This window comes from Polyodon spathula, chromosome 10 (assembly GCF_017654505.1).
Source record: "Polyodon spathula isolate WHYD16114869_AA chromosome 10, ASM1765450v1, whole genome shotgun sequence".
Lineage (NCBI taxonomy): Eukaryota > Metazoa > Chordata > Actinopteri > Acipenseriformes > Polyodontidae > Polyodon > Polyodon spathula.
In genome coordinates, this window is record NC_054543.1 from 46,946,669 (window position 1) to 46,961,824 (window position 15,156).

At 39.3% G+C, this 15,156-nt stretch overlaps 1 protein-coding gene across 5 annotated transcripts in view; it reads right to left on the reverse strand.

Annotated features, from left to right (window-relative positions):
* Positions 1 to 15,156, reverse strand: part of LOC121322457 (zinc finger protein Helios-like) — a 47,545-nt gene that overhangs the window by 6,808 nt on the left and 25,581 nt on the right. For 3 of the 5 annotated variants that reach the window (XM_041262477.1, XM_041262478.1, XM_041262475.1), the window contains 4 exons: positions 14,419 to 14,688; positions 11,346 to 11,513; positions 4,047 to 4,184; positions 1,967 to 2,107 (listed from right to left, as the gene is read on the reverse strand). In XM_041262477.1, coding sequence (XP_041118411.1) covers positions 1,967 to 2,107; positions 4,047 to 4,184; positions 11,346 to 11,513; positions 14,419 to 14,688 — 717 coding nt within the window. The remainder of the gene's footprint in view (positions 1 to 1,966; positions 2,108 to 4,046; positions 4,185 to 11,345; positions 11,514 to 14,418; positions 14,689 to 15,156) is intronic. The other 2 variants (XM_041262479.1, XM_041262480.1) reach the window with 2 other exon arrangements.

Sequence of the window (15,156 nt, forward strand, 5' to 3'; positions counted from 1 at the left end):
CTAGAGAGGGGGGATTATTAATAACTGAAACCAGTTTTTTTATTATATTATTATTTTACAGTTTTAGTTTGTTGTTGAAAATAATTCTTATTTTAAATGGCACTGACTGCAGCATAATCAGAATGTAGTTGCAATGCGGTTACTATACAACAACTTGTGTAAAATGCTACTAATGGCAGTGTATTAATGGAACTTCACAAAAAAGGAACAACAGGCTTACTAATTAAAGTATTCTTTAGATTCCAATTCGACCCCCATGCAGTGGAAGTTTGAGGAGTTCATTGTGTTGTATTTAATTGCAATAAAAAATATCTTACCTAATCAAAATGATATTCTGTGCGTAACTGATATGTGTGATCTGATGCACTGTTATGGCAAAGCTAGCAAGAAACAACTCAGTAGCAGGAAGGATGAGTTTTTGTTTTGTACTGTTTTAAGTTGCAATTGTATTATTATCTTTCTGAATTGGGGTCATAGGTTTCACTATCTTCAAAATAGTTATTAATTTAATTTAAAAACTTTTTTTTTTTTACTATTACTATTTAAGTCACACATCCTTCCACAACAAAACGTCATGAGAATAAAACAAGATAAAAAAACCCTGCTTCTACACATCGGAAACGAACAGTCCATCACAACACGGTTCACTGCAGTTAAATCACTCACGACTCGACAGAAACAAACTCTCTCAAACACTGACAAATACAAGGCAAAAGTGCCTTTATTCTGCTGCTGCACTTTTATTTCTGAAAAAGAAACCTCTATTGAACTGTTTGAATCTGGCATTAACGCAATGGACAATTAAATCATCAGACCACATAACTGCATGGCTTTTCTTATTCAATTACAGAAGTGAATGTGAATCCGTTAGGACCAAAGCAATTTAAACAAGGGGGTGGTATTATAACAGTTTCAAAGTCGTTTTAACAATTTACACAATAATTTAATTCTCCAAACAAATATTTTACAACATTTTATGATCACCCTCTCGTCCCAATTAGTTTGGATATCACGTGTTATCAGTTGTTATACTGTGTTTGTAAGTAAGAGAAATTTACACACAAGGCAATATAGCAGCCACATTAGGTCAGAGATTACTGTTAGGGTAACCAGCACATTCAGCATGGATGGGTTATACACCCCTGCATATATGGAGTCCCCTGCTTCAGAGATCTTCTGAAATAAGACTGAGGCTTTAACACGTGTGGTGGTGGCAGCTTCATAAAAGAACTCACAGGAGGATTTTTATTACTTGCATAATACCCACATTCAAACTTGACCGAGAAAATAACAGAATTCATCAGTGTACTGAGTTTTAATAACCCTGAAAATATGAAGTTGCAAACTTAAAAAGGTTTATGAGAGATGAACAATTTGCAAATTCAAACAAAGATCACTTCGTGTGGCTGCTTAACGATGGGTAGTGTAATATATACAGTACTGAAGATTTATGACTTTACAAACTGTCACACAATGCATCCTTATGGTATATAACGCAACCAGCATTATATATAAAAAGAAAAACAGACGACATGAAATTCAAAGGGAGTAGAAAAAAAAATTGTTGACAGGCATGTATATTATTTAAAATCTAAAGCAGAAATTAGACAGAGACACATGGGTTACACTGGTACATTACACAAGCAGTCATCTGTTACCTGGTCTAACATCAATCCATTTACCTTTTGCCTCTTTATGAGACACACCCATAACTAAGGAATGATTCAAAATGTTTAAAAATGTAGAATAGTCATTTGATCTACTACGTACAGTATGTCATTATTTTCTTGTTGTTAACTATGATTTTCTGTGTAATGGCTCTATGACTCTCATATCACCCCCCACCCCCATCCTCTTCACCGATGGAGTTGAGTGAGATGACTATTAAACACTCTGCACTCCCTTCCCAGAAACTCAGCAGCTGATTAACAGGATCTTCCAACTCTTGTCCACCTCGCACACTCACCCACGAATTTCTGAGGCGTGGTGCTTTTCCGTTTCCCTACATTGCTGTGCAGCCTCTCGATCACAGGCGGTCTTTCAAAAGGCACGAGCGATATCCCTTCCATCATGGGCTCCTGTTCCTTCCCCTCTTCAACGGTAGGCACTGCACAGGGAGAAATCTGATTCAATACCACCGTAAAAAAGGGAAAATTACATGCACCAATAAAGCAGCAGCAAGGGGACGTGCACACTGTGAATGTCCGCCACGGGGTCTGCTAAGTGGATATAAAAAGGTTGCTGTCTCCATGTGCTTCTAACTCTAGCAAAGCTTGACGCTACAGGGAAACAGACATGTAACATAAATTTCTTGTTAGCACTGTATATATTATGACTTGTGTGTGTGTTTCTAGTTATGGATGAGTCTCTGAATTATCCACAATTGAATCTCTTCCTGCTTCATTACAACATACAGAATTACTAATCAGAGCTGCTTTTACTCAGACTTTATATAGACCTCTGACCAAAACTCTTAGCCCACTTGAACATACAGCTAGACCTTTATATTTCTTAGTATTCATCGAACGAGAATGGAAATCCTTTTTTTAAATGATGTTGTGTCATGTTTTCGTTTAAAGGTTTCTCGTTCGACATTTCTATTTTCTGACTCTTTGGAATTCCTGTTCTCAATCAGCCTTACAGCTATAGACATTGAGTGGGGGCAGGAGAGAGGCTTTTGTGGTGATCGCTCTGTTCACTAAAATCTACATCTCAGTCTGTCAACAGCTCATTCTTTTACAGCTGTGGTCAAACGCTTAATAGACAATACCAACAACAAAACACACACACACACACACACACAAAGCACCAGTGCAAACTGAATACTTAACATTTACAAGGGGCATTTACAAACACGCAATATAAGCTGTTTATATTGAAACATGCATACATTTGCTGTTGTAGTACTCTGTTGTGTTACAATTGGATAATACATCATTTGGGCTAGCCTACTCAGTCCCCAGATCTCAATTCAGTGGTGAGCATACGGATTCTTCTTGAATTATGAAAGTAGAGTCACGAGCAACGTCGATAAACTTTGGAATTGTTAACATGCTTGGGCAGTACTTGGGCAGTACTCCTGATCACTGTGTAGTGAGTGGACAGAGTGGAAATGCAATGGCCGATCAAAACCTAATACTGTATGTATTTTTTTATACTCTGCAGAAGAATTATTGTTCCAGTAGAAGACAAAGAATGGAAGCTTGCAGTATCTGCATCCATGATTCCTCAAAGAGAATTCCAGGGAGCAGGAGAATACAAGTGGATGCAGACACCTTTCCTTTGCATTCCTGTCTTTCTCGTATTGTGTTGAATGTGTCCATGACCCATCGTTTAGGTTACACATCCCAGTTTAAGGGATATGCAATTAAAGAGTAAAATATTTGAAAATGAAACAGAAAAGAAATCAAACGAATTAGTGATTGTGATCAAAGCATAATTTTGTGACCTTACTTAATTAAACAATTTAGTAAGGTCAAACAAACATGAAATAACCTAGTTTTACTGTATGCAAATGTACGATATAATTTTGACAGTTTGAACACTAAATGAGTTTAATTCGGCTAGCGTTTTGTATAGCGACTGCATAATGTTTTTTTTTTTCATTATTTTGTAAATCGCGTATGCTAAGTAAAAGCCTGGTAATTGTTTAACCTTTCATACCAAAAAAAAAAAAAACAACAGTTGTGTAGAGCTCTTACTCAGTTATCTTTTGTTCCCCAAAGCTCTATTTTACTTCATAGTGCAAAGAAAGTCTTTTTTTGGACAAAATTAACTAAGCAATATGGTTAATAATAGTATTAATGCGTCTGTTCTTAACTGGTAGATAATGACCCAAGTCAACGACCTCCACGTCAGTAATTAATGATACATTACTGTTGTATTTATCATTTGCCTTGGCCCCTCAGAACTCACTGACCTGATGAACCTCACAAATTAAACATATAAAAGATTGAATGATATATAGAAATGGCTTTGCATTGCTCAGACCTTGCTTGTATGCCGCTCATTAGATTTGAACACCTCTGTGTCACAGCAGCCCATACCTTGCAGTGCCCCAGCGTGTGTGGCAGGGTCCAGGCGGCCGCTCTGCAGGTAGCTGTGACAGCGCTCCTTGTGCTCCTCCAAGGACGCACGCTGCTTGTAGCTCCGCCCACAGCAGTTGCACTTGTGTGGCTTGCCCACTGCGGAAGAAATGAGGCAAGCTGGTTGTTAAGCCTCCTCCACTATTTGTCACTTCACATTCAAACACTACCTGGGAATTGTTATTTTCAACATGCATGCAAACGTAGCCTTTGAAACTGAGACATTTTCAATATGTACTTTAAATACACTAACTGTTGCTGAAGTAGAATGAACTTTCTAGAGCCGATGGCAGATGTAAAGAGCTTGCAGAGTTTATTTAAGAAAGTGCTCTGGAAAGATAGCAAGTGTTACTCCACAACTTTAAACACTCAATCGTACAATATCCATTAATACTGGAAGAAACCTGGTGAAGACTGACTGTCTTTGAAGACACTTTGTTTAAATGTTTTTACTTTACCATCATTTAGCAATAAAGCAGTGTTACCTAATTAAAAACTGGAAAAACTGTATTTCTTTCTGGACTCTGCTATTAACTCATCTGCATGAAACCATAAAGTAGCATTTCTGGTTGCTAATATCAAAACCTTAATACGAGATCAAGATTGGGAGCATGATTTAAAAAAAAAAAAAAAAAAAAAAAAAAAAGAGCATGAACATTACGTTAAAAAAAAAAGTTAGAAAAAAAATGGTAGGAGTTACAATGACGACATCTGGTTCCACACTACAGTGTGATTCAGTGGACCCACACTCACACAAAGCCCAGTGGGTGTGGAACAGGCTTTCAACATGCCCAGGGAAAACCCACTGCAACAGGAATCAATACGGGGTTCAGCATTACAGTATGAAACCTCTGACACAAACACAACAGGAACATTCAAAAGAAATGCTGTCGCCTGTTCTTGGCCGCAACTTAGTGCTACTGGGTGATTGTAAGATTTTCTGATTTCCTTTCCAGTTTCCAATGATTCATACTCTCGGTACCGTACAAAGCGATTTTGGTCAATGTTGCATAAAAAACGAAAAATTAATCTGAAAGCTATTGGTGCCCAATTGTTTCCAATGGGGGTTTTGCAGTGCAGAAATCAAAGCTAACCACACACTGCTACTTTGTGGGGACTAGGTGGGGTGCAGCTTCAGTCTGCACTATGCAACAGGAACAAGGTTAGGGTTATTCCTCTCAGAAAATCGGAAAAGAAAAACACCAGCTGTCGACCTGTCAAGAAAAGTGAGTGTGAGCAGACCATCTCATTCACGGTCACTCTCGCACCTTGTTTCCACCTACCCCTGGGATTGAATTGAAAAGCATTTTGAAATCAATCCCACTTGTGCCAGCAGGTGCAAATTAATGGCTGCATTCAGTCAATAAGCCACCTCTGTGTCTTGTCTGCAATAGGTGATGGTTTATAATAATTGCTAATTGGTGTTTAGGGTTAGATTTAGGTTGTGTAATGAGGACTTCAGAATACACCATGTATGAACTCATCATGTAGCCAGTTCCATGAACAGGTGATTATTATCTGTATTAGTTAACATTAACTGATAATAAATATGACTCCGGAGCTTTAACCACATTGACTAAGAGTCATGTTCAAAGCCAAAATCTGTTTTCATTTTGAAGCATTAAGTGAAAGTGAGAACGTCTGAGCTGGGGATCAGAGTCCCTTTGACCTTTCATTTGTCATTTCTTGAAAATGGCTTTGCACACTTTTTTGAGCTATGCAAATGTAGTATTTTGCTTGTGACTAACTAGTGTTAGTGAATGGGAAGAGGCTGGCGGCACTGTGTGAGTCCTGTTACGGTGCAGTGTTGTGACAGTGCCACTTAATCCTGACTTGAAGGACAGGGTTTTTCTGTTCAGTGCTAAGATTAGCACGCTGAACTGAACACGCATCTTAAGTTAGCTGACCCTATGCAATTTGTAATCATTCCTGATAGACCAAGGACGAGGGTAAGAAATTACTCAAAGCCAATGTGGTTTGAAAAATTAGGGATGCATAACATCTGTGTGACCCGTCACTAGACTGTACCAGTCTGAATGACTTGGTAAAGGCAGTATTGGAGTTTAGTTTCAGTATATAAAGAAACAATTCCATTTTCCTTCAATTTAAGATGCAGCCCAAATTTAACTCCCTCAATTTGAGGGAAAAAATAAAACATCAAATAAATATGCATTTACAAAGATACACCCTCCATTATGCTGTTGTATCATACAAAACTGACACAAAACAATGTTACAGATTAACCACTGAGTTTGTTTATCGTGTTGTGTACTGTATAATACTTTAGATGGCATCTCTGTCGTACACACACCACCACTCACTTATGGCATGCTGTTTGTGTACTCGGGTAGTCACATCTTGATGCTGATTTTAATACACGGATCACCATACTGTACTCAAATTTAAGACACAGGATATTTTTGAGAAGCAAAAAATGGTTAAAAAAGTACATGTTAAATTTGAAGGATTACGGTACAGAGAGATGAGCATGTTTTAGTTTCGAATCTTGGTTGACCCCTCTGGTGAGTAATTAAAAAGTAATAAATTAAAACCAAAATTTAAGATAAAAAAAAACTTGAGGTGTACACTTCTGAGTATTTTAGTGGCCATGAAACCCTCAATGCAGTGCCTGCCTTGATCAATCTGTCCATCAAGTCAGCATCATGACTATAGTGCAATATGGGTTACAAAAAAATGCAATGCCGCTTTAGTCAGCTGGTTCTGCCTGGGTTATATAACGGCTTTTTTTGTTATCTTTAATTTAACTACAGTACATCACCAAGAAAATGACCAAGTACAACGTAGCTCACCGAGTATTTCCTTATCACACTGAGTCCAGGGTCATGATGCAGCTAGAAAGAATGAGGATAATCTGCACGCAGGCACCCACGCACCCACCCACCCACGCACGCACGCACGCACGCAGAGAGCTCCAGCTTTCAGCCTTCAAACATCACCCTCTTCTACTCTAAAGCAGTTTCTCAGTTGCATTAACTGTCTAGTTCTTGGCAAACTGATGAAACTGATAAAGGTTATGTTGGAAGTGAAACAAAAACAGGCTCTATGCCAGTAAACACATTTTGTGCACCTGCATTCTCCCTGCCTACAGACATACACACACACACGCACACGCACACGCACACACAGACACACACACACACCTGTCTGTAACCCCGGTTGGCAGGCAGGCTGGCAGTCATGCTCCCAATCTTTATTTTGTATTAAGGTTTTGATATTACCAACCAGCAATACTAAGATTTATACAGGTGAGTTGACAGCGGAGCCCAGGATGAAATACTGTTTTGGTATAATATCATTATAGTGATCTCTTCACAACACCATAATACTACAATAATAGTTACAGGGGCTAAAGGAAATACTGCTGCATTTTTATGTTTGAAATATCTGCTTAAACATTACGTGGACTTGGTCTGTGTCCTCATAAGGATGGTTTCGTTAGGTGTTCCTATCTCATGGAGACTTTTTTTTTCTCTATTATATGCACTTTTTTTAATGGAGTGGTCACACACTGTAATCTTTTTTTTCTTCATATTTAAGATCATAAACATGTTCCTGCCTCTCACTGTAAAGTGTTCCAAGTGTATGTACTGGCGATTACTTCGGAACGCAGCAGGAGATAATCTTTGAGTTCACACGTAAGGGATTCAGTCCTTACCCATTGTTTGCCACTGCATCAGATTTTGCTTGTTTTCTGATTGGGGTTGCTGTTCTTATTACTATGATGCATGTGTGCAATTGTTTAATGTACACACTGTATAACATGCCTTGGCTGCGAGTTAGGAAACACCCTTGAAAATTGAGTAAACCTCGCTATTATAAGCTGCTTTCTTTGCTTTTTTTCTGTTTGTCATGGTGTCTCCTTTTTGAAAGCTGATTCTAGTTTCCAGCCCCAGGGTGGGGACAGGAGGGGAGAGCAGAGGAGAGGATGGGAGGGCTTGGTGTATTTCTGATATGCATCAGTGACGATACTTTGGAATTTCATGGCCAGTCTGCCTGAGCCAGTCAAGCAACCTGCATGCCAACCAGGGTCACAGCCAGAAAACAAAGCAAACCAACATTAGGAATGACACACTTAACCTTGACAGTCATGGGCGGTGTACATGGCATTCCAACTTAATTTCTGGTTAGTTTGTAATATGTGTCAGAAATAAAATGATACATAAATACACATGAACTGAAGTTATTTTTTTCATATGAATATTAAAGTGATCAGCCGTCTGCAACATCTGTACCAACAGACTTTGCAGTTTGACACATTATAAAACCAGTCGGATTTCTGTGTTTGTATTCATCACGAGCACACTACCTGAAAGAAATGTTTAGCATCAGACCTGAGTGATTTTGCATGCTTTATCATACTACCCCATGTCTCACCATGCCTTGCTAAGCTATGTTACTATTCTTTTACCATGGTATACCACAGTAAACATTTAGCATGCAACCTTTTTTTTTTACATTTATAAAACTGCTGCATTGTCTCTTTAAGTACCTTTCACCTCAGTAGAATGTCTGTTTCTTCTTCTAATGTTACACCTGCAAACTGGGATGAGTGCCATCGCACTCCCAGAGGAAGGAAAGCCACGGCTGACGTGTTTACAAAATTGCGTAACGGAGTTAGCGGGAGAACCAGTCTCTCCGGCAGGCTGCGAGTGCCTCGCATTCCAATCCTCCCAGCTCAGGTAGCAGGCAAGCAGGGAGTGGAGGAGAGGAATGGTGGAAGGACAGGCATCTGTCAGGATAATGTTCATGAGGTTTTCAACGCATCGACATTTCACGTGGGTCTTTTTATCTGATTATCTACCTGTCCGTCTGCCTGTCTACCCGCCATGCTCTGTATCTTTATGACTACTATGGTAAACTCCAGTTGTGGGGTCGTACAGGTCAGAGGGGGAGTGGCTAGGAGATTATCTCTTCATAAACCATCACTGCCTCCCTATTTGCACAAGGCTGGCAGAGATTTCCTGAATCCAACAACAATAACTGTAATCTTCTGTCTGTTTACCTTGTCTGGATTTTCTTGTAGAGTTTTATTGAGATCACTGGGGCTGCAGCTGATTTCCAAGTGAAATGGTAAGAGATGCAGCTGGAGTGAAAGCTGTTCTGTGTTACAATGAGCACTCCCGAAGCTTTATCCCTTGCTACACACATGCTGATGAGGACTTTCACCACAAGAAGCCAGCACCTTGGCAGAGTAAGAAGCACTATATGAAGTGTGCATTTAGGGTTACAGTGGCCACACATAGTAATTGAGATCATCATTTTTTGTTATCCTAAATTGTACTTAAGGTGTAAATAATTGTATTAACTGTCAAGAAAATAAAATCTAATTATAATTAAAACACAGTTTGTGTAGTGTGCCATCTTCATATGCCGATTCCCAAATGCAACATTATTTAATAATAAATCTGTTACAAAACCAGAAATTCGAAAGTCTGGCAACTGTCAAAAAAGCCTGACAGGAAATGTATTTTTTTTTTTTTTTTTAAATTAAGAAAATTCTCAAGAATCACCTTTGCACAATTATGCTAATATTTTTGACTGTGGTATTTAAATGTCGATTTTATCACCTGCGCTTCCCGGAAAGGGTCTGGTACAAACTGTAACTCCTTGCCATAGTTCTAGGGCACCGAAACTGATGCAGATTGCAATTGCTGTACTTTCTTTGCCTCTAGCCAAGTATTCCGAGCAAAGGAACAGCCAATACTGTACTGCAGACCATCTGCCATGCAGCCTGGTGTGAACCTGACTCTGCCACCTCACCAAATCAATGCCTTGAGTGACCGTTGAGAAAACCTGCTAAAAAGAAACGCAGTAATTCTATAAACAGCGGTTCTCTAATTTTATTTAAACTGTACCCCTTCTGTGGAGAGGTTTCAGTTAAAGTACAATTTTCGTTCTACTGAATGGTACCACGGTTTAAATAAAAGGCAGAATAATCTGATTAACGACTGTTCCCTGTTTATTTAATATATCATTTTTCACAAAAGTCTGGTGACACACTGCTGGTTTAGATAAAACACCAAACAGCAGGCTTCATTCTTAAAACTGAATTACATGCCTTTGGATGCACAGAATTAAAATCCAGTATTCAGGAATCTCTTTGGAAACGCTGGTACTGGCTTTCTATTTGGCATAGTCACTATAAATAATACACACTAGTCTGCACAGTAAATGTTAATCACATTACCATTTGCTTCCCATCTCAGCATAATTCCGTGTGCCATTTACAATGTTTACAATATCAAAAAGTCACCTCTAACAATGATAAACTTTTTAAAGCCATAAAAAAAAAAAAAAAATCCAAAGGGACTCTGTATTAACTTTCTGTCACTTTGCACTTTCAGTAGACTCTTGTTTTCTTCTTTCGGTTTTTTTTTAAATTTTTTTTACAAGAAATGTATATTTCAAGCACCGAAAACAAATTCACTCAGACGCTGTTGATAAAAAAGTGTGAACATAGTAGATTCTGTGTTTTTTTTCTTCCCACAGTGGTTTAGACATAATATACAATACTGCTAAATCAAGATCATTATTTTGTTTTATTTTCATTTTCTATTTGTGCATTTCTGAGCCATTCTGCATACCCCCATGACCCTTAGTCCCCCCAGTACCCCTAGTTGAAAACCTCTCTATATAACATTGATAAAAACCTCCCATGATACTGTCCAAGCGCTTCTTCAAGTGTTTCTAAAAAAGACTAGAAAGAGAAAAAAATAAATAAAAACGGTCTGTCAGATTATACCACGGGTACATTTACACAGAAGTTTTACAGTGCTTTTCTGATTATGCTTTACATTCCCATGGCACAGTGAACCTTTCCGAGGGGCTGCGAAGATTAAAGGGGAGACTCACTAAAGTGGGTCTGGAGGTGTCCGGTGAGGGAGTCGCGCCGGCAGGCAGATTAAAAAGGAGACTCACTGAAGTGGGTCTGGAGGTGTCTGGCAAGGGAGTCACGCCAGCAGCAGATTAAAAGGGAGACTCACTGGAGAGGATCTGGAGGTGTCCAGCGAGTAGCTGCGAAGCCGGAAGATTAAAGGGGAGACTCACTAAAGTGGGTCCGGAGTTATCCAGCGAGTGGCTGCAAAGTCAGAAGATTAAAGCGGAGACTCAGGGGAGTTGGTCCAGAGGTGTCCAGCAAATGGCTGCGAAGCCAGAAGATTAAAGGGGAGACTCATCGAAGTGGGTTCGGAGGTGTCTAGCGAGTGGCCGAGAAGCTGGCAGATTAAAGGGGAGACTCACCAGAGTGGGTCCGGAGGTGTCCGGCGAGGGCATCGCGGCGGCGGCAGGCATAGCTGCAGAAAGGGCACTTGAAGGGCTTCTCTCCCGAGTGCAGTTTGATGTGTCGGAGCAGGTTTCCCTTCTGAGTGAACGAGGCTCCACACTGGTTACACTGGAACGGACGCTCGCCTGAAACATGGAGGCACCCGGGAGTTCAATCTGTGCAACTGCTTGGCCAGCTGAGGACCACATTACAGAGCCCAGAAACATACAGGGGTCAGTCCCAGGCGTTTACATTTACTGACTCAATCTGATTTACTTGACTGAAAGAGAAATAAGCAGCAAAGACTGACAGTAGACTTGAACTTAATTCATTAAATGTAACCCTAGGGTAAGTGTGCAAACACTGTACATGTGTTATAAACTAAGAAAATAAGCAGGTCAATATTATTATAAAGAGTCTCTACCAACATATTAAATCTTACCCAAATTAGAACTATTATCAATCCTTTTGTGCAGATTATTATTATTATTATTATTATTATTATTATTATTATTATTATTATTATTATTATTAGTCATAGTAGTAATAGTAAATGTGACAATACTAGTGTCTGCATTTCCAATTTCTTATGCTGCAATTTAACATTTCAGTACTAAAACAGGGACACGACATCACTTCCAATTTAATGACCAATCCTGATGTCAGCAGACTCCGAGAGGTCTCAAGCACCCACGTCAGCCACTTCGAACGGAATCACTTGATATTTGGCTTCATGAGGGAAATCCCCTTACTGATCAGTCGTTAGTAAACAAACTGTTGATGGCATCAGCTGATTTAGCATTATCTTTAGATATATCTACCATATATCTACCAAAATTATAAGTAAGTACACACACACACACACATATATATATATATATATATATATATATATATATATATATATACACACACACACACACATACACTCTATATTAGCTGGGTAAAGTCAATGTATTTTTTCTATAAAAGGCTACTGTAAGAAAGTTTAACCAAGAATCCCAAGTTGATTAACCAAACTTCTCTCCCATATTTAAACAGCATTTTTTGTCTTCACATCTCTCAAAACCCCTGACTGACCTGATCTCATTACTACCTGGTTAGAGTTCCAGGGCGACTGGTTGTGGTTTTTTGTACAAAAGGGATCTTTATTTTATGTGTTTTTTCTCTAAATTGTTTTTTTCCTCCACAAATACAGCAGGGTTTTCATAGAACCACCTCATTCAATCCAAACAGGCACAGACCCATAAGGAAGGGGTTAAGGCATCTCCTCCTTAAGGGGAGAGATTCAGAGGGGACTAGATTGCAGGAAAACTGCAGTTTTTATCAGGCCGAGAGGATTAGAAGATTAGGCTTCAGCAGGCTTTTGCTGGTGCTGATGCCTGTACTGTACACAGTGATTTGTTTGAACCTTTTGCAGATCCTGTCAGACCAGAAGTAAAATAAGACAAGGGAAGTCCGTCAGCCCCAACCAGTGGTGAATGTGGCTAGAAAGAGTACAGGCATGCAAAGTTTGGGTTGGTTCTTTCCTTCGACCCCCCCCCCCCCCCCAATTCGAAATAATTCGAAAAAAATTGAGGAATTTCTGTTCACTGGACGAGAGGAGATTAGGAAAGAATTAGGGCTTAAAGGACAAGCTATAAGAGACATGTTTACATCGTATGATATCTAGATACAAAATATATATATAGATATATATATATATAGACATATATCTATATATATATCTATATATATATATATATATATTATATATATATATATATATTATGGGTCCTGTCAGATTGATTTTGAATAGAAGTTCAGCTTCAATTCGGGATTTTTGCTTTTTGTACTGCCTTTTAATTCTTTAACGAATAGGATAAAGCAAAGGCTGCATGTATGAGAAGAACAGGTATATGTAATTCTACTTTTATTCACAATCTCATCTCATTCACTTACTCCAACAGTTTATCGTTTATTTTGATTGTTCTTTCACTATAACGAACCCCTCGATATAATGAACAAAAGGCTTAGATCGCAACAGGTTAATTAGAACAAGTGCATAATGTATTTACAATTTCCTAATTATTAGCCCAAGTAAATTTTGGTGATGGTATTAATGGGTAAATTTCCAGGTTAAATAAATACATAAAAAAATATTTTACTTAAAATACAGCCCTAATGTAAAGCTATTGCAGCCATTCAATGACAGTTACCACCTGATACTGTATATGTTACTTCTGTGCATTTACATATCTGCACAGCTATGCTAATGTTTGAAGTGAGTTGTTTACTGGTTACTCCAGCATGTGTACATGACACCTGATATTTTATTCCTGCTTCAGACCACCTAGCTAAAAATACAAGCAGCAAACCATACTTAAGCCTAAATCAATGTTTTAATTGCTGCCTTTTGGCTAGTGTCCTTATGACATAAGGCAACCCGACATTAGTTAGAAAATCCTGCCAAAAAAAGCCTTTTCAGTAGCAGGACAAATAAATAACTGGTTTTGGAAGATTCCAATATTTTTTGTCATGATCACAAAAGATTTTGTATTTTGTCACCCACCTACCCCCTCTACCCCTACCCTCCTCCATAAAGAAGGCTGTACTGTTTTTTATACGATGAAGAAACCCTTCTTTCCTGTCAATACTATTCCCGACAAGGAGGTGGCTGTTATCGCAGAAGAGATCAACAGGATATTACACTAAAAAAAGACAGCTTGAAAAAGCAAATTTTCTTTTACTCAGACTGGAAGGTAAAAAGACTGAAGCGCAGATACTGATGTGCTTTGCTTACAGTGCAGTTGTTGCTCTATACAGGAAGAGACAGATGCAAACCCAAATCTTTAAGAGTTTACAAGACCCAGAAACCACAGAACACCCCTTTGCATGGACCCAGTAAACATGAAGTTAGCACATGAAGACAGTTTGTCCTGGGACCTGAGGCCTCGTATGGCATCTATTTTAGCCAAGTGACAGCGGTAGGGTGACTGCGGTCCTGGAGCAGCCTAAGCTGGCGGTTTTGAGATCAGGTGAAATCAGGGGGCTTCGTTTCCTGCTGCTTACCAGTATGGCTCCTCTTATGAACATTTAGCACATTGGGCCCAATGCATACAATCCCACAGATGTCACACTTCAGTTTACCGTTGGGCAGTCGGATTCCTCCGTCACCGGGCCCCTCCGCTCCCTGGCTGTGGTCGTGAAGCCCATTGTGGCTCCCCATCAGGGGCTCCTCCATCCTGCCTGCCTCCTCCACACTCGGGACCCCCTCCTCCTGAGCCAGGGCCCTGTGCTCCGACTCCTCATCACTCTGAGCTTCTAGCTTGATTAGTTTTGCTGCAAAGCAAGAAACGGAAGAAGACAAAGACTCAAAAAAGGAAAAAACCCACGGACATTCCAGAGTTGAAATCTGCAGCTAAGACTGTTCTCCAGAATGGTCCATGAGATATTACTCCTGTGACCATTCTCATGGAACATCAGCAAGCTCTACAGTCTGGACCAGGAAGCACAACTGAGCTTCTTCTATCAACTGACAATTCAACCAAATGTACAGACTGCACACATCCCAGACACCTGGTCATAACAACAATATATACCTAAACAGAACATGAGACGAGCAGTGTGTGTGTGTGTGTGAGTGCCGTCATAGCACAGCTTGCTAGTTAATGTAACAGTAAGGGAAGCTGGTTAGCTTAGTAAGATATTGCAATCTTTTTGCTTTTAATGTTGAAGCTTGCTCTTGCAATCCACTCAATTTTTTGTAGTTTTTTCTATTGTCTGTAACACAGGTTTTTTTTTATACAT